General features: G+C 35.8%; 3 protein-coding genes across 3 annotated transcripts; 1 reads left to right on the top strand and 2 right to left on the bottom strand.

The window, feature by feature from the left end:
* Window positions 1–683: 683 nt before the first annotated feature.
* On the top strand, window positions 684–6,117 carry LOC125205860 (probable pectate lyase 8). Its single transcript, XM_048105022.1, has 7 exons — window positions 684–983; window positions 1,131–1,184; window positions 1,638–1,703; window positions 4,321–4,963; window positions 5,044–5,147; window positions 5,262–5,400; window positions 5,467–6,117. The coding sequence occupies exons 1-7, from the start codon at window positions 901–903 to the stop codon at window positions 5,689–5,691; spliced, it is 1,314 nt and encodes a 437-aa protein (XP_047960979.1). The 5' UTR covers window positions 684–900; the 3' UTR covers window positions 5,692–6,117.
* Window positions 6,118–6,579: 462 nt separating this feature from the next.
* LOC125205858 (putative kinase-like protein TMKL1) lies at window positions 6,580–9,409 on the bottom strand. Its single transcript, XM_048105018.1, has 2 exons — window positions 7,849–9,409; window positions 6,580–7,367 (listed from the first exon to the last, which is right to left on the bottom strand). The coding sequence occupies exons 1-2, from the start codon at window positions 9,221–9,223 to the stop codon at window positions 6,730–6,732; spliced, it is 2,013 nt and encodes a 670-aa protein (XP_047960975.1). The 5' UTR covers window positions 9,224–9,409; the 3' UTR covers window positions 6,580–6,729.
* A 9,038-nt stretch (window positions 9,410–18,447) lies between these two features.
* LOC125204555 lies at window positions 18,448–21,589 on the bottom strand. Its single transcript, XM_048103246.1, has 4 exons — window positions 21,354–21,589; window positions 19,759–19,820; window positions 19,567–19,671; window positions 18,448–18,744 (listed from the first exon to the last, which is right to left on the bottom strand). The coding sequence occupies exons 1-4, from the start codon at window positions 21,562–21,564 to the stop codon at window positions 18,610–18,612; spliced, it is 513 nt and encodes a 170-aa protein (XP_047959203.1). The 5' UTR covers window positions 21,565–21,589; the 3' UTR covers window positions 18,448–18,609.
* Window positions 21,590–23,571: the final 1,982 nt, after the last annotated feature.

Here is a 23,571-nt window from a genome sequence, read left to right on the forward strand (position 1 = left end):
TTCAATTTTTATTTATTTTCCAATCAAAGACAAATTATGGCATTTGATATATATTGAGTACTTAGCATACATGAATAAGTAGTTATGATTGATATTGACACGCTAAAAGACCTAAATTAAATTTTTTTAAATTAAAATAAAATATTACTCCATATTTCAATACATTTTTAACCATATTTCAAGAGTCGGAATATTTAAGTTTAGTAAATTCAAATAGTATTTTATAATCTTATTTTTTATTATTGTATTAATATAAAAAAAATCCAATATTTGAATGCATATTAGTGATTTGTTTTATTTTATTTATATTTGACTATTTATTTTATCAAAAATCAACATAAAAATATCGAATCAATTGTTGAACAAGACATCAATCTATCGGATTGGCCCGAGTTGCGGGTTAATCGAGTTACAATTTTACCGGATTAAATCTTAATTTATAGTGACACTATAGTTATTCAGATCAATCCCTTAATTGAAATTTATAACGGTAATGATATATTCTGAATTAATACGAAAACGATATTTATGATTTTTCAAGAAAAGGCGAATACTCATCTCATCTCCCATGATGATTAATTAGACGCAGCAACAAAATTTTAGGTTTAACCCCTGGGCGTAACGTGGTTAGGCAATATGAAATATAGAAGACCACAATCATTTCCATACGTAATTTGGCTTTTCGCGCTTATTCATACTTTCTCCCTCTTTCCTGCCATTATAAAACCACTCACGCATTTCACCAATCCAATATCCATACTCATGATTTCCATCTTCTCTGCACTCACACACACACATTAACTGTGATATGTACATGCATATACCTCTATACACATTCTTCTCAACGAATTTGCATTAGAGATCAACAAACTACACGATATTTTTCTCCAAATCGCATCAATGGCGATTTCTCTGAAAATCATCCAGCTTTCAGCATTTCTCACTCTGCTGTTGCTTGCCAATGCAATTGCCCACGCAGATAGGTACAATTTCGATCGATTACACATTTTAATTTTGCAGTTTTGATCGATTCTATGCTCTGTTACTCGAACTTCCTCTGTTCCTCCTCGAATCTCACCATTTCTCAATTTAGATTGCGTAATCTGTGTTTTTTGTGGATTTATTTATAGCGTTGAAGAAATTCGGAAGCTGAAAAGCATCAGAAACTCAACAATGGCGGAAAGGTTTGACTCCTGCTTTCTGTATTCAGTGCTTCAACTTTTGCTGTTTTAGTGCATCCAGAATTGCTCTACACCGTAGATAGTACTAATGCGCATGATATCAGCAGCAATCCAAGCAATTATGTACATACTATTATCACTGGATCTAAAAAATCTGGGATTTTAAATCTGTTGATGTCACTCTTTCTCATTGCTTCACTCCTAGCCATAAAATTTAATTATTGTTATTCGTCAGAGTGTTTCCAATGATGTATTCAATTAAATTCGATTGATGCAGGAGTATATAATAAAATTAGAGATCTTCGTTTCCCATAAGAATTGTCCTGTTATGATAAAGTATTTGCATCTTAATGAAATAGTATTATTTTATATTTGGCCTAAAAATGATGGATTTTATTGAGATCACGTGATTAAACAGAATTTAACTTAATGTTTGACAATTGGTGGAAATTGCAGGTTGGAGGAATTTAAGCACGACGACGCTGTAGACGATCCAGAAGCTGTCGCGGCCATGGTTAATATGTAAGTCCGTATTTCCTCAACAATTCTATAGCATATGACTTGCATTAAAGCATGATTTAATTATAATAGAGACCAGACATTAGAATCTCTAATAAATGAGGTTCATTCTTTTCTGTTAATTTATCATCTAAATTATCTTTCATGACTTCTGAGAGACAGAGTGAGAGGTGTCACATGATCCGTACGGCAGTCTTTATTGTGAATCTGGCAATTCCCACCTACCCCAAATTTACGAGAGTTGATCACCTTAATTACTTTCAGCTTCACTTTCTCATATGTCTCTTTCCGTATTTTTCATCTACTGTTATGATAAGTAATTATATGTTGCCACATAGCATGAATCTACCTATGTACTACCCCCTCTCCATCTAAAAACATGAAAACTTAATTTTTTGTCATTTTGATAAGTTTCATAAATAATCTTTATTATTCATTTTTTTACACCACCAATCTTTTATCATTATTTTATTAATTTATTCACAATACTAACATTTATGGCGCATCAATACAACACTATACTGTAACAACTAACAGAGTGTATACATTGGAATATTTATTGCCTAACAACTTTTCTTAAAACTCATGCCATCAAATGTGACAAAGCTAATTATAAATTATGCAACGTTAACTCTGTCGAAGCGAAAATTAAAAGATGTATCTATACGTATATCCCGCCTATTTTATTTTATTTTTGGGGGGAATTTTCATGGAGTTGGAATTTGGCTAAACATTTGGGTTGGCAGTTCAAGCACGTGCCCATGTTGTGAGATCTATGTATGTGTGTATTTTTATCTGTTTTTGTGTCAATTTCCTCTTTATATGTCACATACGTTGTTTGTTCTATTATGGATTGCATTTCCTATTATTTATAATAAGATATCTATCCATCTTTCCCAGTTTTGTAAATATAGATCATTAGGTTTTTCTGCTGCCTTCCTTTTTAAAAGTACGGAGTAATAATCTAGTGTAGTAGAACGGTTGTTAGAGAAGATCCTACTTAGTTCCCTCCTTTTTTCTCAATATGATTACCTCTAATAGTGAAATTTTAGGAGAGAAATGCAGGCAACAATTAGCAAGTCAGAGCTCATGACTCATTTTGCAGCCATTTCTCTATTCCTAAACACTGTCCATTTTCAGGCCTGTACTATTTAACTCATAAATCCATGATCTTCATTCTAGGTAATCGACTCCTAGGTATCAGACAGGGTAGTCTCTCATTAGAAGTCAAGAAATACTACTACTACTACTAATAATAATAATAAAAATTCAATTATAGATAATAAGCATATTGTACAGTGTATAACACATACCGTACAATAGTAATGGAGTAATAAACACACCTTGTATAGTGTATAACAGATATCGTGATTTACCGTTTCCATGAAATTGTATACAGAAAATTATTGAGAATTGGATAAAAGTAGTGATGGTGGGGTAGGGGCACATAACTATTTTGTAGTTACCTGAACACATGCTGGAAGAGATCTACAGCAGCTGCATTTATTAGTGATAATAACTACCATTCTCCCATTAAATGAGTTCACTGTCCTGCCTCCACCGACGCCTTCCACTAGTTAAATTCACCACCTCTCCTCTTGCATTTATTTCTTGCACTTTCCGTATCAACCGTATTGCCTTGTTCGTTTTCCTACTAAAATAAATGAAAAATAATAATCTCTGTCTCGATTCAATTATAAGTATTATTCATCGAACGGTTTTACTTTTCTGTAATAAATTATATTTGCACATAAATTCTAGTTTGGCTTATGATATTTGTACTAAAAATCTAAAACGGAAAGGCATATCAACTATTCCTTTGCAGGCTGAGTGCTAATAGTTAACTATTTCCACCGGTTGTCGTATTTTAGATACTTCTGTTTTAAAAGGACATCCCTGAGAACAATTGCTGAAGAGAACACAGAGTTAAGATCCATTATAAGAAAAGCAATCTTTTATTTTCCATGCCCAATTTGCATATATAGACTAAGACTACTACTACTACTACTACTATTTTTCCCTTTACTTTTAAATTACAGAAACAATGTAAATTTAGTCCCCACTATAAATTAACCTACTCTCCCACAATGCCCTCTGGCCTCTGCCACTGCCTCTGATTGGAGCAATTGTAAGCGTCTGCATAAATAAGTAAACTAGTCAGTTGGCACGTTCCATGCATAAATAAGTACTAAAAATTTAACAATATATTGTATATATATTCATGTTAAAATAAATACACTATCATAATTTAAGAATTTCTTCTAAATGATTTTTACCTTACTATCAAATTAGCTAAGTATTTCAAAACTTATACTACTAAAGTACTAGTACATATCTATAATAGTTAAACTAATCTTCCTTACGAAAAAGATTGACTAATGGATGTTTTTTTGGAATGTGTGATTTCTTCGTGAAATGCGAGACTATACTTTTTATTAAACCTAAAATGATAGACTTATTAAAAAGATCCTTCTGTTGATCATCCTCTCGTGATTTAGATTTTAGATTGAATTTACATAAATAAATGTGCTTACAAGATTATCAGGTGTGTGAGTAGAGAGAAATTTTTATGGCTCTGTATTCCTGAATACCCGTGTAACTAAAGATGTAATTATTGTAGGGCTACCCGAAACAGCACCGAGCGAAGGAAGCTAGGATTCTTCTCGTGCGGAACGGGTAACCCGATGGACGACTGCTGGCGGTGCGACCGCAACTGGATGCGCAACCGCCGCCGCCTGGCTGACTGCGCCATCGGGTTTGGCCGCAACGCAGTGGGCGGGCGCGACGGGCGCTACTACGTGGTGTCCAACCCCGGCGACGACGACCCGGTGAACCCTCGGCCGGGAACCCTCCGGCACGCTGTGATCCAGGACCGGCCTCTCTGGATCGTGTTCAAGCGCGACATGGTGATCACTCTCAAGCAAGAGCTCATCATGAACAGCTTCAAGACCATCGACGGCCGCGGCGCCAACGTCCACATCGCCAACGGCGCCTGCATCACCATTCAGTTCGTCACCAACATCATTATCCACGGCCTCCACATCCACGACTGCAAGCGCACCGGCAACGCCATGGTCCGCAGCTCGCCCACCCATTACGGCTGGCGGACCATGGCCGACGGCGATGGCATCTCCATTTTTGGGTCGAGCCATATTTGGATCGATCATAATTCCTTGTCTAGCTGCACTGATGGCCTCATTGATGCCATCATGGGATCCACTGCCATCACCATTTCCAACAACTATTTCACTCATCATAATGAGGTTGTTTCCCGTTTGGATTTTCAACTCCCTTTTGTTCTTTGCTAAATTTGTTGAGCTGATTTTGTGGGATTTTTGAGCAGGTGATGTTGTTAGGCCATAGCGATTCGTATGTTCGGGACAGAGTTATGCAAGTGACCATTGCCTACAACCACTTCGGAATCGGCCTCATCCAGAGGATGCCCAGGTAAAAGCCATGCTACTTTGTGCTTTTCTACCAACGAAAAAATGGGATGAAGTATCTTAATTGAGTGGGGTTGTACAGCAACTTATATGACAAGATTGTTGATGTTTCCTTCAGGTGCAGACATGGATATTTTCATGTTGTGAACAATGACTACACATCTTGGGAGATGTATGCGATAGGTGGGAGTGCTGATCCCACCATCAACAGCCAGGGCAACAGATATTTAGCCCCAGCCAATCCTTTTGCCAAAGAGGTTCATTTCTTGCTCACACTCACTACTACATCGATCATATAGAGCAACTACTGATGCATCATGCAGGTTACCAAGAGAGTAACCAACTTAGGCAGCAACAGATGGAGGCATTGGAACTGGCGATCGGAGGGCGATCTCATGCTCAACGGAGCATATTTCAGGCCTTCCGGGCGTGGTGCTGCAGCCAGCTACGCCAGGGCTTCCAGCCTGGCAGCCAAGTCGTCGTCCCTGGTTGCCACACTGACCTCCACGGCCGGTGCACTTCGCTGTCGGAGGGGCATGGCGTGCTGATATGTGTGCCCATTTTGCTCATTTGGAAATTGAACAGTTCCCACATAACAACACATCTCCATCCAAATGAAATTAATTTCTTCTGGTAATAAGTATAATATATGAGCTATAGCTTATCCCTCTCTTCCTCTCCCTCTTCGAAACCTTACCATACATCTCTTGCGCTAAGCGTATCTTTCAAAATCTGATGATCAACCAACCCCTGCTCCGGCCTGTTTCTTCAACTTTGGTATGTTTCGAGGTATTTTTGCAGAAGCGTTGGTTCTCGCCATTTTTAGTGTGAAATGTCTTGATCACACACTCTTCTGAATCTTGTTATATACACGTTTCAGGCAGAAAGGAGAAGAATAAATATTTCAAAAAATGTTGCATCACCAGTGTAATTATGCTTCATATTTATCTATAATTGAGAGTTTGTATATCGAATCCATTTTGTTCCTGCTACTGTGATCCTCTTTCTCTAGTGCAGCATGTATCACGCAACACAATGGAGGCTATTTAATGCATTAGTGATGGAGATTGAAAATTTATTTCCATTGTTAAATTAAATGAGAGGAGCATAGGATACCCCGAAAGCATCTTCTTCAATCTTCATTTCATTTTCACCATGCATCCAATAATGATTGCAACTACTGCTGGTTTTAATATTAAGATTGAGGGCAGTATGATTGTCAATCATCAGCTAAAATCTAGAGAGGCCCCTAAATCTATGATCCTTTCCAATTTCACTCAACTTTCCAAAAGTTGTTAAATCCATCAATATTTCACAGCAAAAATTCATTACATCAATACATTTTCTACATGCAAGCCATTTCAGTTTACTAACCATTTTGCACTAATAAATTATCCAAATTGAGTACTGACGGCCTATATTGTAACACTTACAGATAACAGATACCACTTTCATTAACTAGAAACAAAAGCTAAAACCAACATATAAAAACCATTTAAGAAAGTCATTGCAATTTACCTCCTCAAGAAACTAAAACAAAACAACTTACAAAGATTATGATTCATAATTGACCATGAAAAGAATCCTCAAAAGGGAGTAACACTTCCACTCCTAGTTTCAGCTGGGCTATACAGAGCAGACCTATTTCTTGGCCTATTCTCCTCCAACTGCCTCACAACCTCGTCCATCGTAGGCCTAACTGATGCCACCGGGGCGCAGCATCCCATTGCAAGTTTCAGTGCCTGAACTAGTCCTTCTTCCATGGGATTTCTTATACCTTTCAAAATCTCCACATCAAAGACCTCCATTGTTGTTTCCTCCAGAACGGCCACCTTCACTAACGAAGGAAGGTCGACAAACTCACCGTTTCTTCCAGATTTTGTGGGTTTTTTCCCTAACAGAATCTCCAGCAGTACTATCCCAAATGCATAAACATCAGTCCTTGAACTGACTTTCTTCATCTTCTGAAGCTCCGGTGCTTTGTAGCCGTCGGATTTAGCAAGAGCTACTATCTCATCTGCCACAGCTTCGACCATTATCTTGTCCAGTCCAAACTCGTTAAGCCTTGCCACAAAGAAGTCGTCTACGAGAACAGTCTTCGATCTCACGTTCCCGTGTGTTATTGGTGTTTCAAGACCATGGAGATATGCTAGTCCTCTTGCAATGCCTAAAGCGATCTTGTGTCTCCTTGCCCAACTCAGCACCGGCTTTCCCACTCTTGATTCTGTGCACAAACATGACACAGAGAAACAGTTATTGCATTAGGCATCCATCCATATCATATATCAATTTCAAGCTCATAAGAGAGGGAAAGCTCATGCAAACACAAAACTAACTCATAGCTTCTTATCAAATAGATGCTGCCCTTTACCTTCTTAAGGACTGGGTTAATGCATACAGTCATTTCATCATCAAAAATTGATTGAATACAAAGGTAGTAAGTATATGTTATATATTGCCACCTGAACCTATGTCTCATGATATTAGACGCAATCAACCTAATACTAACTTCAAGGTTTGGTTCCATCTCTTAACCTGTGATTTTTTCTAGTGCAACATATAGGTTCTTCTTTGCTTTCCAAGAACTATCTTATAAATTATAATTAGTACTAGTTACATGAAAACGAACATAATCTGTGTAAAACATGACAGAACATCACCGCAACAGAAAAGCTTCATCTAGGCAGAAAAAAAAGGACTATTACCATGTAAGATATCATGTAGGGTCTTGTTAGGTAGATAGTCATAGATGAGAAGCTTCTCTCCTCTCTTCCCTTGATAGAAAGCTCTCAATGGGATCAAATTCTCATGTCGAATGCGCCCCAACTGCTTGATGACAGGCAAGCATGAGTTCCTATCTTTGCAAGAACCTTCTCTCAACAACCTCAACGCAATTGTACCTCCATCAGCTAGCTTCGCCTTATACACAGTCCCATAACTAGTCTTCTCCAGAACCTGCCCAGTCGCATTCAAAACATCCTCTGAGCTCAAATGCTCACCTCCTTGAAACAAAACCAGTTTCCCATCACCACCACCACCACCAATGCCTGCCTCCTCATCATATTCCTCCTCAAACTCATCCTCCCCATCTTCCTCCACATTCTTCTTCCTCTTCCCTTGGTAATACCCAATCATCAACGAGACCAACACCACTGTCCCAGTCATCAAACCAATAACAAGCCCAGCTATGGCACCAGAACTCAATCCAGAGCTGCCGCCACCGCAAGCCCGGAGAGGCGGCCCGCAAAGGCCCGGATTGTTCCCTTCAAAGACCTCCCCACCAAACTTGGATTCACCAAATTTCGGCAAAACGCCAGTAAAGTTATTATGAGAAAGATTCAATTTTTCCAATTTTAATCCGGTTATGGCCTCTGGAATGGGACCAGAAAACTGATTATCACCAAGATCGAGCTGCTGTAGCGCATGAAACTCAAGTACAAACTCAGGAAAACTCCCAGAAAACACATTTCCTCCAAAATCAAGAAACTGCAAATTCTTGCAAGTAGCATCAGGCAATGCCGGATCAGGTATGGAACCGGAAAGAGCGTTACCGTGGAGGCGGAGCGAGACGAGGCGGTCGCAGAGGTTCCAAACAGAAGCTGGCAACGAAGCCTTGAGCAAATTGTGACTCAAATCCAAATCAGAGAGAGAAGTGCTGTATCCGAGCTCCAGAGGAATCGGGCCGGACAAAGCATTGGTGCTCAAATACAGGCTGCGGAGATTGGCCAGCTGCCCAATCTCCCTCGGAAGAGTGCCGGAAAGATTCGCAGATGGGAGCTGAAGTGAGATGAGCTGCAAAAAGGGATCTTTATGGAGAGTAACGGAGGTCCACTGCGGCGAGGAGAGATCAGTGCAGAGGAGCGCGGAGCCATTGGTGAAGGCCCATTTAAGGCCTCTCCATTGACAGAGTGGAACGGTGGTGTTCCATGTGAGTAGCAGCAAGTTCTCTGAGGTTCCTTGCAATGCAGGCTTGATCTTCTGGAGGAGCAGCTCGACGTCTGAAGCGGAGTGGGCTGGAGAGAGAAGGAGAGGAATGCAGAGAGAGAGGTAGAAAAGAGGGAGGAGTTTCGGAGCCGCCATGGGTGAGGTGAGGTGAGGTGAGGTGAGGCTCAAGGGGGAGAGAGAGTTAAGAATGAGAGAGGAGAGAGAGACTTGTTTGAGGTTTTTCTTTTGGGGAAAGCTGACATAGTGTTGACTGCGAGTGAATCAAACAGTAGGCTTTCGAGTTGATTGCTGTTTGCTCCTACTTTAAAAAGTGTGTTTGGTAATGCTATAAAAAATCTTACTTAGACATCTTTAATGATGCTCCGTTTAATCATAGTTTCAAAGCGCTCCCACCTCTCTTCTTGCTTTTCTGCTTTTGCCTCATTTTCTTTGTTTAATAGTACTACTTCCTTATAATAAAAAAAGAAACATCTAGATCAGACGTCGGAGCTCCCCAATAATGTTCAAACTTCAAACAAACTTGTTTCTTTTTCAAGGTGGAATTTTGCTGGTGTGTCGTTACATGTTTCAGAATACTGATGGAAATTTTTTGTTTCTATAAAAATGCTACGGAGTACTAAAAGTTTGAATATCAGCGTGTCACTTACATTTAAATTTTTCCAAAAATAGATGGATGGGATCGAGTGGGGAAATTACCACAATTCGTAAAAATTTCAGTTTTACCGATCACTTTTAAAATTTTGCAAAATAAAATTAATATGGAGAATGAAAACATAGTAGAAAATATTTGGTTTGAAGAGTTTAAACAGAGACATGCCATTCACATGAAGCAAAAATCTAAAAATTTGTCTAGGAAATATTTGCGGAATGACAATTAGATAAAGAAATGGAAAATGAAGAGACATAAAGTGGGAAGTGGGTGTCCATTTGCATATAACTTTACACATTTGATGTGTGCACGCTTACCTTTGGAATTCCCATATCCCAGATTGTCCGCTATCTTTTTGTTTCAACCTTACTGGATCTTCTTTCTATTATGCCTCTAGTTTTTTTTTTTTTTTTGGTTTGATTGAGAAAACAAAATGCTCAAATGCTAAGTACATAGAGCGGCGACCAGGATAGTTCTATACGAAGCCAACACCGACAACAAACAATAAATAACGCACAAGAGCAAGGTGATCCGCAACAAAGCCACAAGACAACCCCAACTCCACATGAAAACCAACAAGACGACAAGCAAGACACCAAGACAAGAAAGTAAAACCAACTTAGTAAGGAAGATCAATCATTGATGGACACTTGATTAAAGAATATTAGTATTTAGTCATTTGGCTCGGTGGCAATGAGAACTTGACCAACTATTATGCCTCTAGTTTTAAACAATAATAACAAAAATCATACTCCCTTCGTTACGGAATAGGAGTCCTATTTAGTTATGACACGAGTTTTAAGAAACGTGAAGAAAAATGGGTTAAATAAGTTAGTGGAATATAAGTCTCACTTATATATATATTAGTTTTATAACATATAATATGAGTGAAAGAAGTTGGTTGAACGTAGTGGTAGAGTCTACTTACCATTTATGATAAAAGTGAAATATGACTCTTACCATTTCTGATAAAAGTGAAATATGATTGTTATTGTGCGGACGGACCGAAATGGCAAAACAAGACTTTTATTCTGAGATTGAGGCAGTAGTATTTTGGTTATTACTTACTTTGTCCAATATGTATTGTTTGTACCGTCAAGAGACTTTAGTGTAGTTTTAATATTTGAAATGCATGACCAAACCTATAAATATTACTTCACCAATCTCTTGCCATGACCAAATGTCGCAATATTAGTTATAGTAGTAGTATAATTTAGAGATATAAGGAGAATCTCCGATAATAAATTTTGAGCATGACCTTAGAACTTACCTTTACCACATGAAATTTGGTTTTTGGCGTCTTTTTGTGGTAGGGGTCCCTTTTGAGGTTTCAATATTTCTACAAATAATAACAGCTACTACTACTATAGATTCAGAAAAACAGTATTCTGCACTGCACGCACATGTTGTAAATAATTTAACCAAGTTGAACAACATTATTTTAGATAAAAGTTGTATTCTATTTTCATCGATCTTCAAATTTATTTGATAGTCAAACTATCAACTTTAATGGAGGAGTATCTCTTTCGATACACTGATGACCAAACTTATCAACTTTAATCTTTCTTTCGATATCATGCATTTATTAAACTAGATAAGTGGAGTTGGTAGTTGAATTTCATTTTGTCAATGTATTGATCACCAAACTTATCAACTGTAGTCTTTCTTTCTATACACAAAATAGATTCATGCATTCATAAAACTAGTTAAGTGGAATTGATAGTTGAATTTCAATATATGGATCACCACTACCACTTAGAGCATACAACTCCATACTCAAGTAAGCACCAAGAGTGTCTCCAAGGGAATGTATCAAGGGAAGGTAAATTGAATGGTAAAAGTAAATAATTATTATATTTACCTCTTCTTTACACAAAAGGTAAAAGTTGATTTTGTTTGTCTTTTAATTGATCTTCTTCAATTCGAGTTCATTACTTTTTTAAGAAGATATAGTTACCTTTTTTAGACGATAATGGAAAATACTACATTTTCAATTTACCTTTCCCTCTTTGGAGATGCTCTTAGTATGCTCATACAGAAACATTGAGTCAATCACATAGGGCCACTGAGTCAATCACATAGGGCCACTCGATGTGTGCTATAATTTTTTTATTTTAAAATTAGGATAACTTATCGATAAATATGTCAATTTTATCACTTCATTCATTCTTCACACCATCACATACTACTTTTGTTTTCTCTCACATAATTTTTATTTTAATTCTTACTTCATTTCTTCATTTTTTTATTAAAAAATTCACCTTTTAAGTCAAGTGTCATTTTCCGAACTAAATAGATATGAAGTCATTGAAGCCAATGAACAATCACGACCATATTTAAGCTTCAACAACTTCGTGTCTAGGTGGTCGGACAATATCACCGAATTCAGGCATATCAGTATATGTCTTATTGAGACATTTACTAAAATGTGTTTATGTTTTCCATTTTAATTTTACAATGGTTAAATTATATTTTGTTACAAATTAATATTCATCAAAATCTATTCTTATATTGTACATTTAATGACTCAAAATTTATCAAATATTATTCTTATCCAGTATCATATTTTATCAGTATATGAATTGTATTGAGTTTATGTTTGTCATATGATTAACATCTAAATTTGTGTATATATTTATATATGGGGAGTGATCAATTGTTAACTCATCCCTTAATTGCTAACTATAACTAATTTAAGACCATAAGATTTTAGAAATCTTGTGGTCTACAATTTGCCATGTGTAATTTCATTTTTCATTTTTTAATATTAAAAAGATAATAACAACTATCAAATTTAGGGTTTAGAAATACAATGTCAATACAGTGTATGAAATACATCAACACGAAGACATAATAATGTCAACACAATTTCATATTGACATTTTACAAGCATAATGTTGACATATTATGTAAGGTGTATTGACATAAATCTGTTCGTAAAAAATACGAAAATTCAAAAAAAAAATTCAATTTTTTTTTTAAATTTTGACGTCGAAACATATGCATGTAGTATATCGTTGGAATCCTTATAAAATTATCTTTAATTTGATATATGTTATATGAATTTAAAGTTTTGGGATTTCTTTTAAAAGTTAGTTATAACTAACTTGACATTAATACCCCTATTGATTTTTATTGGAATTGATCCTATAGTCTTATTGACGTTTTTTGTTGATTGTATTGACATTTTGTGGTTAATGATCTAGGCCTTTAATTTGAATATTTAATGGCTATTATTGAATTGTAGTTAGCAATTAAGCATTGAGTTAGCAAGATAACACTCCCCATTTATATATATTACAAAAGTAAAATTTTTAGGAATAAAAATACACATATTGATTATAATATTTGGTTATATCTTGATTAGTCCACTAAGGTAGTCCGAAACCTAAACTATTAGAATTGGATTCTAAATTTCTAACACGATAAAATTGTAACTCGCATAGTCCACACCTAATTAACTTGTAACCCAAACATAACTAACCTGAAACTTGATGAGCTAGCCCGATAAACATGCCTAATATTCATACAGGGGAGCATTAAGGTCCTATTGCCCCCTTAGTGTTAAGTTCCAACTTAATATCAACCATTGGATTAAGATGTTGGACGGATTAGATTAGAAAGAGATGTGATAGTCCGTGTTGCATTATTAGTTCATTTTTGTGCATTACTGGGGTAGAATAGGAAACACAAGATTTTATACATGCGTTTCAAAACAGCAAAATCCGAGATTTCAGCAGAATTAAATCATTCCAATTTTGAGAGACCATTGACCTTCCACTCTCTCACCATTACTTCATCTCTCTCTTCTCCCTCAATTCCCCTCTCTTCCAAAACCCTAACTGCCTCTAAAATCATCCAAAAAATATAAATCGGGATCGATTGACGCGGTAAATAGATAGAAAATCGACCCAAATCAGATGTCCCTCTAGTTCTCATCAATCGGCAGTGGTCTATCATGTTTTGGCGCAACCAGGCATCTGTGGAATTCAAACTCTCTGTGCTTGGTGATGGTTTCGTTGGTGAGTGTGTACTACAACCTTGCCCCATGGATTGCTGAACCCAAAGGGTATGGATTCAACTCTCATCAAACATTAAATACTTACACATGTACATTAAAGGTCACTTGTCGTACATTATTTAGTTCTACTTAGCCTATACATTATTCCCTGAAACACGTACATAATTCAAAATTGAATACTGATGTATGAGTTGGTAATATACCCTAGCCGTATGGATTGCTAAACCCTATGAGAATGAATCTAACTACCTTCCCGTAGTCAAGGTTTTGTTAGTGAATCGGTACTATACCCTAGCCCCATGGATTGCTAAACCATTTGGGGAATGGATTTAACTTCTGTCACACATTAAACTCATTATAATGTACATTATTCAAATATGGCATGTACATTATACAACTATAATCGTACATTATTACAATCTACATTATACACTTAATATAGTACATTACTTATAAAAAATTTACAAGCTGTAACTTACAAAAAGAAAACACGAAAATCTGTAAGCAATGGATGATTTCATGAAAATAAAACAACAATTGATGCAAAATAAATCTACATAGAAGAATGAACTGATCACAAACAAATACATAAACCATAGATGTCAATTACATGACTAATACAATAATTTTCTACCAAAATTGGTGAATAATTCTCGAAATCAATGAATACTGCCAGAAATCGGGTTTAGGCGAGAAACTACACCACCAGACGTGTTCAATGTAGAAAACCAATGAAGGAATACTAAACTAACTTCTCGAAAAAGAACTTCAAGATTGTCTCGAAGAATCGTTGAAGAATGTTGATAAATTGCAGAAGAATTATAGAAGAATTGCAGAAGGAATACATTTATCGTAAAAGAAGAAGAGAGAAAAAAATTAATTAAGGAAAATAAATCAAATTATATATTTACCGAACTAGAAGGAGAGAATTAAGGAATGAAATAAACCGCTGCAAATCTGAGCTCCCCAATCTGCCCTTTTCGATTTTTTAATGTATTTTAATTAAATATAAGTGGCACTATTTTAGGCCATTAGATCTTCAAATTGTGGGCTGAGATTTAAGAAGAAGGTTGAACAATAATTAGAAAAAGGATATGAATACATCTCTATTCATATATATACATATAGGGATGTGATCATATCATAACCCATATTTATGGTGATAACCTAATAACCCTCATTTTATGGATGAAAAATATTGTTTTATGGAACAAAGTATCATTTTATGGAATAAAAGTATCATTTTATGCATGCTGAAAAAATATCATTTTATCGTGTATAAATATCATTTTTGGTAAAAATGATACTTTTGACCCATAAAATGATAGGGTTATTAGGTTATCACATAAATATGAGTTATGATATGATCGCACATATATATATAGGATTGTGATCAATTGAGATTTTTTATGCTAATTGAGAAATTGAGATTTTAAATGATTGGTCCAGATTTTTCCACATGGAAAATATCTTTAGATTAATTAATTATGAAAGGGCAGAATGGTTATATCATAGTAAATTTTATTCAATAAATATTTTTTTAATTTTTAATTTTAATTTTTTATTAATTTTTTATAAAATTTTTAAAATTATTTTTTAAAAAAAAATTAATTAATTTATTTTATTTTATTTTTTATTTTTATTTTTTTACTTTTTAAATTTTAATTTTTCAACTACATATACCATTCATGTCAACTACACACATATAATGTCAACTATGTGTACAATCCATGTCAACCACACACACAATTCATGTCAACTACACAATATAATGTCAATTACATATACAATTCATGTCAAATAGTATTTATTGAATAAAGTTGTTGACATTTGATGTGTAGTTGACATGAATTGTATATGTAGTTGAAAAAAAAAATTTAAAAAAATAAAAAATAAAAAAAAAACGAAAAAAAAAGTTTAAAAAAAAATTAAAAAAAAATAAAAAAATTAAAAAAATAAATAAATAAATAAAATTACAATTATGCCCCTCTGTTGACATAAACTACATGCTTTTGACATTTCACAAATATTCTGGATGAGTGGCTAATATTGTATCTCAATTCTCAATTAGGTTGATAAATCTTAACCTAACAAGATCATATATATATATATAGGGGAGTGATCAATTGCTAACTTTCTCAAGTTGCTAACTTGCTAACTCATCAACGCATTGTATTAAAAATGTCAACACGATGACATGAAAATGTCAACACATAATTTTGTTGAACTTCAATATAATATGTTGATATTATGTGTTGACATTTTGATGTCACTGTGTTGACATTTTTAATATACTGTATTGATGAGTTAGCAGAGTTAGCAATTTAAATAGTTAGCAATATAACACATCCATATATATATATATATATATATATTCATGTTTAGTACCAGTATTTGTTCTTATTACTAATAAATGTGAATATACCGTTTGAATATAACTCGCCCCTAAGGTGAAAAGGTCTTTCATTAATTTGACCGAGTGGAGACTCTATGGTATCATAGAATTGGGCCTGCGGGATTGTAATTCAAGCCTTCAATTTATTTGATACTGCAAAATATTTAAATTTGGAATTGAATTCTAATTCTAATTTTTTTTAAATTCTATAATTTGAATTTCATATCAAAAGTATATAATTGGAATTCCAAATATTATAAAATTGGGCACCTTTACACTCTACACACACTACACACAATTCATATCAATCATATCATTTTTATCGAACAAATGATTAAGAATTGAATTATAATTTAATTCATTCCAATTCAATTCCATAGAATTCTAATTCCAATTCAATTTCAATTCCATGTACCGAATGTACCCTACGCATTCGACAAGAATGAATTTGTGTAGGAACTACCCGCTAGTGCAGAAATTAAGAAATTCTCATAATTTAATTGTTTGAAAATATTATTATTATGATAAAAAAAACATACTATAATGAAAAAAATATGTCTTTGCAATAATGGTAAATTGGAGTATTACAAGTACAGCATTGCTTGCTGTTGTGAATCTTATGAGAGCCATATATGAATGAAAGATCAATAATCCAAATTTATAACTAATTCCTATTAGTAGTATAAGTTGTACTCCCGATCTAAAACATGGAGTACTAGTATTTTTGACGAAATCGAATTTTGACTAATAGAGAATTAATATCGAATCAAATATCGCATAGTTTGAGTAAATTTTCAACTCTACCATTCTATTCTTAATCACAGTTCATAATTTTCATGTACAAATGGAATTCTGTTTGTACTGTTTATGGTAAATAACTGGCTGGAAAAAGTTTAAAACAAGTAGCATGCGAAGATATGATTCGGTTTTACGACATATAAAAAGATATTCCCACTACTATTTTCCTAAATCTGATTTCTGACATGAGAATCATACATAGTTGATTTTAAGGCATGCCGTGTCTTTTTTTTCATTGCACGATTAAGCTTATCATTTTATACAGATTTCGAAAAAAATGCCAAACTAGAAGGGGACATCAAGATCCCCAAATATTATATACACGACTTTTCTCTACATTATATTCGATTGTCCATTTTTTATTTAATTACATGTATCATTTTCATTTCCTCACAGATTCTTTTAATTGAATTCTAGTACTACTTACTAATTTAAATTGTAATCTTGTATATTTAATTGAATTTTAGTAGTACTACTTATTATCAATTCTTCATTGCTCTAATTTAGAATATACGTTCTTTAGAATTTATTGTTGCTTTTATTAGAAAAAAAATATTACTATTAGATTTGATAAATCCAAAAGTAGAATATATAAAAATTTGCAAACTTTTAATTTTCTCAAATAAGTACTCCCTCCATCCACGAATAAGAGCCCCGTTCACTTTTTTGCACTTGTTTTGTAAAAATGATAATAAATAGTTAATGTGGAGAAATGATAAAGTAAGATAAGGAATAATGTAGACAAGCCTCTTATTTACATTATTCTTTATCTTACTTTATCATTTCTCCACTTTAACTATTTATAATCATTTTCACATAACAAGTGCAAAAAAGTGAACGAGACTCTTATTCGTGGACGGAGGGAGTAGTGATTATGATTATAAAAACATATTTAAAAATAAATATTATTGAAGTGGTTAATTTAAGAATTCAAACGCACAGTGATCCTTATTAAAACTTGGTTGGTAAAACATTTAAAAAGGCAGTACATCACTTATAGCATAAATTTACTGCGGGGTACATATAGAGGGAGTAGTTATTAAAAAAGGCAACAACCCAAACTTTACATACCACACCAAACGGTTTAAAACGAGTCTTTTCATCACTCGTAAAGTTATCCTCCATGTCCATTTACAATCAGATTTAAAATACTATCACGATAATGTGTGATAAAGGTTAACGGCAACTCGGTTATATTTTGTGTGATATAGGTGAACCACCAATCTTGTGTGACATGATCGGTGTCCAACCAACACAAGCTTATATTCTTACTTAACACAACATCACAACATGAGATGTAAAATGGTTAAGTTTATTTACGTGCTCAAAATATTACCAACCACCATAAAATCAATGGATATCTTAACTCCACAACTTTAAGAGGATAGACTATTTTTAATCAAAACACAGACAACCATATGAATATCATGTTCAATGCATAACTTATTTCTACACCAAACCAAAGGGGCTGAAATTTATTCCAAAGAACACCTGTCTGATCAAATGAATTTTATTTCAACTAATTAAAGAGGATTGCTGAAATAACTGTTCAGAAACAAGAAATGTTCGAAAATTCTATTTACATTTCATGGTATTGTCAGTCTCAATATCCACATAATTTCAATATGATAAAGAAAAAAACAAGATTTGGACCTATTTTATTTATACTTATCCATAATTTTCCTGGCTTCTTCAAGACTGTCGTCTACAGAAGTGGTTTCTCCTCCACCTCCTTTTGGGGCTTCATCTTTGTTCAAGGCTATAAATGTAAAATAGCACAGCCCCATCACAGCCTGCACATTAACATTAGGGTTCATTGCCAAATTTAGCACATCATTTCACCAAATTTCCCAGTTACAACATGACTAGTAATATGTTCCAATTTCACCACAATCTTTCATGTTTTTTGCAATTATAACACCAGTTTGTTTAGACAAGTAAAATTCACAAAACATCATCATTTGATGAGTTGTTGATATTCACTGTTATGCGACGTCATTTGACTCAACATGCTAGTGAAAACATGGACTTTGTATGTGGACTTTACACCAATAGGCATGCTTTAAATCAAAAAAATTGAAAGATTGTGGCATAATTACAATATGTTAAAAGTCATGACAGAACTGTAAATTCGGCAATGAATTAGTAAGACATAAGATATTACTCCCTCCATCCCATTAATAAGGTTTCGCATCCATTTTGTTCCATATTCCATGTTTTAAAACATGATGACCGGTACTAGAAATATAAACAATTCATTTGCATTTGTAATGTTTTATCTAAGCAAGACTGTTTTAATGAATCTACTATTTTTATTAGCCATTCTGGGTGTGTGACATGGATGAATCACAATTAGAGCATGCTATTCACTAAAAACACAAACTATAAGATACTCATTGAATGATACAAAAGCCACTTCTATTTATAAAGAGTTCAGAGATTCAACGATTCGACTTTCTGTTGTACATCATGAACTTTGTGGAGCAACGACCATGAATGCAAGATGGCAAAGGGAATTCACACTGTAATATTATAGTATTATTAAAAGTTCAAAACCAACATAAGCACTACGAATATCACCAGGCATTGAAGGATAAATAGGGAGGTAAATGTACCAGAGCAAAAACGGCTGTAGAGATGAACGACTTCAGTACAAAGAGTACCAACGAGACAGCAACAGCAGTCACTGAAATCCTTGCTAATGGTCTTGGAACAGCATCCTTGCAAAAGGAAGGAAAAAGATGGGATCACTATAAGAATGAAGAAATTAATGTAAATGTAACAAGACACCATATCATAATACTTACTGGCACAAAGCTAGTTCCTGCTTCAACACCATCCTTCCCAACCTTCCATATGGTTAGAATGGCTACAGGAGAATATATTCCAATTAAAACTCAAAAGGCCTAAGCAAATCACATCTAAGGATAGTTGAATCAATGAAAGTGATGCATTTGTAGGGCGCCAATATTCTCGCAAAAATTGCAAGAATCAAGGACAATCAGTGGCCTCAATTTAAGTTGACAAAAAGATGTACTAGTTGCCAAATGATACCATACATAAGACCAATAGTTACTGTGCGAAAGCCTAAATGTGTCACAGTAAGAGTTTTCACTGCTCTTGCTGATGAGACTGTTATTTATAGAAACTAGATATAAATAATGGAGTAGTACTTTCTTCATAGATTCATGGAAGATGTGATTTATATGCTTTCACCAGAGTTTTATGACTTCTCAAAGCCAGAGCAGGTCTATAGACATAAACAAGGTCTGTATGGGTCAAAGCAAGCAGCCAAGCACCCTCGGCCAGAATGGCAACCTTAACCGAGAGTTAACAACATGCTTTTGGGTTTTTACTCAGCCAGCTTATGATGACTGTCTAAGTCAAAGGAGCATGTATTGGAGAATGTAGAAGTCGATGATACTTTGACCATGGAACCTTATTTCAAGCAATCAATGATCTCACACATTATTTGGACTCAAAGCTTTCAGGGATGCAAAGTTTTTTAAGGCTGAGATATATCTTGCAAGCAAGAAGAGATTTATCTTAATAAGTGAAAATACATTCTGGACCTACTGCAAGGTGTTGGATTACCAGGATGACTCTATTCCTTTTCCAAAGGGTCTACGATTGGCATCTCATTCAAGAATCAGACCTATATCACCAATTAGTAAGTCAGACTATTCTATTAGAACCTAACTCGGCCAGACATCACGTACATCCAAATATTTGCTGATGCAGGATACTTCCAGACTTCTCTTCATAGTTCATACTCCCATCAATTTGTGTGTGAAAATGTTCCTATGAAGCTTCAGCTTGCTGATACCTCATGATGTTCACCAGCTCTAACTTATGAGGGGATGAAACCTATTCCAACCAGTCAGCTCGACGGACAATCCACATGCCTGACTCATTAGTTTACAAATGCTATAAATATAAACATTCTGAATCTGAATCTGCATTTGTGACTGTGATAAGATTTCTCTTCTCTCTTAGATAACATCTCTCACTACACGATTTCCACTATCGCTATTGCATATTGCAAGATGTAACTAAACATGATCCCATGGTTTTCCCCCATTGGTTACAAAGTATTTGAGTTCAGATTTCAGTTTTGCGTCCTAATTATTTTCATGATAGTTTTGGTTCCAGCAGCCAGAATTTAGATTTTAGGCACCCAAAACAATTAATCAGATGCAAATTTGCTTCAAAAATACGATAAACATCAGATTGCATAACATAATAACCTCAAGCTCATGCAACGGACGCCCCAAAATCCATGAATTGTTTTCATAGAGAAAGTATATAAGCAGACAAATTTCACAAGTGAGGCATCAAGCTTAATCTGGTCAATGAAGAATAAACATTCCTTCACTTCCTGGACCAAAAATCAGAAGAGTACCTTTGAACAAATTGGATTGCGCAGCAGATATAGCTGGAAGTCTGTGATTCTTGAGGTGCTTGATTTGTACGGACGGAAGTCGGATTTGATTCTTCTTCAGCACTAAAAGCGAATTCGAGGAAAGAAATTGGGAGGTTTTGAGAGAAGAAACGTGATTTTTGCAGAATTTAGGCGAGGTCCTGTGTAACAACACCATATCCATGGAAGCCATACTTGAATATTTATTCTGTTGATAATTCTTTATATTTCATCCATTTATGTTTTTATGAAAATTTTTAGCGGTCTATTATCAATCCAATAAAAGAGAAGATGAAATTTGTTGGGCCTATCACTTCATCGAATTGGGCCTATCACTTTTTATACACAGAACTTCTCCAATATGAGTAACACATTCTTAATTAAGATTTAATAAATCCTAATCCAAACACGTAAATCACATACTATAAATCCTAATCCAAACACGTAAATCACATACTATAAATCCTAATCCAAACCCGTAAATCACATACTATTAACTTGTATTAGAGCATCCGCATCGCGCAGCGATGCGGTCTTGATCTCGTCTCGACGAGACGAGACTACATCGAGACAGCGATGCCGAATCCGTCTCGTCGAGCTATCTCGACGCAGGACGCGTCTCGGCGAGGCCGGCCTCGAGCTGGTGAGACACGCGCTCGGCGCCACGTAGCGCGCGCGGGCGTCTGGCGTGACACCTACTCGTCGACCCGCGAGTGGGCGTCGGAATTATGACGTCATAATTCAAATTTTTTTAAAAGAAAATCAATTTTTTGAAAAAAAAATTTAAAAAAAAACGGTAATATGACCGTTCAACGGTCATATTTTAATTTTTTTTTTTTTAATATTCTATATATACTCTTCTCCATTCTCCATTTTACACACAAACACACATCTATTCTCTCATCTCTCTTTCTTTCCTCTCCAATCACTTCTATAAAATCATTCATTTATTTTTTTCTTCTCCCAAATTTAATCCATTATGGATCCATTTGAGCAAATGCATCGAATAATGGAAGAATCGCTAGAAGAAGATCGACGTAGGGAGGAGGAAGTCGCCGCGCCTCCGTCAAAGGCGACCCCGAACTTACATCCATCGTAACCGGGAGAAAGCCAGCGCAAGGTTGGAACGTGATTACTTCAGTCCGAACCCGGTATGGGGAGATATCTACTTCCGTCGCCGTTTTCGTATGTCACGCGCGCTATTTTTGCATATCGCGAATACATTGGCGGGACGGGAAGAGTACTTCGAGAGAAGGGTTCGACGCTGTTGGCCGTCCTAGCCACACGACGCTTCAGAAATTTACTGCGGCTATCCGTCAGCTTGCTACTTGGACAAACGACGAATTCGTTCGACGAATACCTGCACGTCGGAGAATCCACTGGGAAACTTTGTTTGTTGAACTTCTGCAAAGGCGTCCCCGGCAGCCTTCACCGACGAATTTCTGAAGAAGCCAACCACCGCAGATTGTCAGTTTCTGCTCCGACTTCACGAACAAGTGCACGGATTCCCCGGGATGCTCGGGAGTGTCGATTGCATGAATTGGCAATGGAAGAATTGCCCTGTGGCGTTGAGGGGGTCATACACGAGCGGCCACAAAGACACCCACCCCACCGTTATACTCGAGGCCGTCGCCGACTACCGGCTATACATTTGGCATGCGTATTTCGGGGTCCCCGGCTCGAACAACGACGTCAACGTGCTCAACAACTCCGACCTCTTCGCTGAAGTTCTGAATGGTAAAGCGCCGGCCATCAACTTCATTGCTAACAATCGCCAGTATAAAATGGGGTACTATCTTGCCGATGACATCTATCCGAAGTGGCCAACCTTCGTGAAGACGTTCAACAGGCCTGCGAACGAAAAGCAGTCTCTTTTTGCGCAGAAGCAAGAGGCTGCTTGCAAGGATGTGGAGAGAGCGTTCGGGGTTCTCCAAGGTCGATTCAACATTATCAAAGCCCCGGCTCGACAGGTGGTTTATGGAGAATATGGTCGACATCATGTATACGTGCATAATCTTGCACAACATGATTGTCGCCGACGAAGGACCTGAGGCGGGAAATTGGTTCGACCCTGAAACCCCGGGAAGCTCAACCGCAAGTAGTCCGCCTCGAACGGGAGTGCATCCGTCTTTGCAAGAGCGGTTGTCTATTCGGGCAAGGACACGTGATTCTACCGTCCACGCCCAACTCCAGGAGGATC

The sequence above is a fragment of the Salvia hispanica genome, chromosome 2 (genome assembly GCF_023119035.1).
Source record: "Salvia hispanica cultivar TCC Black 2014 chromosome 2, UniMelb_Shisp_WGS_1.0, whole genome shotgun sequence".
In the NCBI taxonomy this organism is placed as follows: domain Eukaryota; kingdom Viridiplantae; phylum Streptophyta; class Magnoliopsida; order Lamiales; family Lamiaceae; genus Salvia; species Salvia hispanica.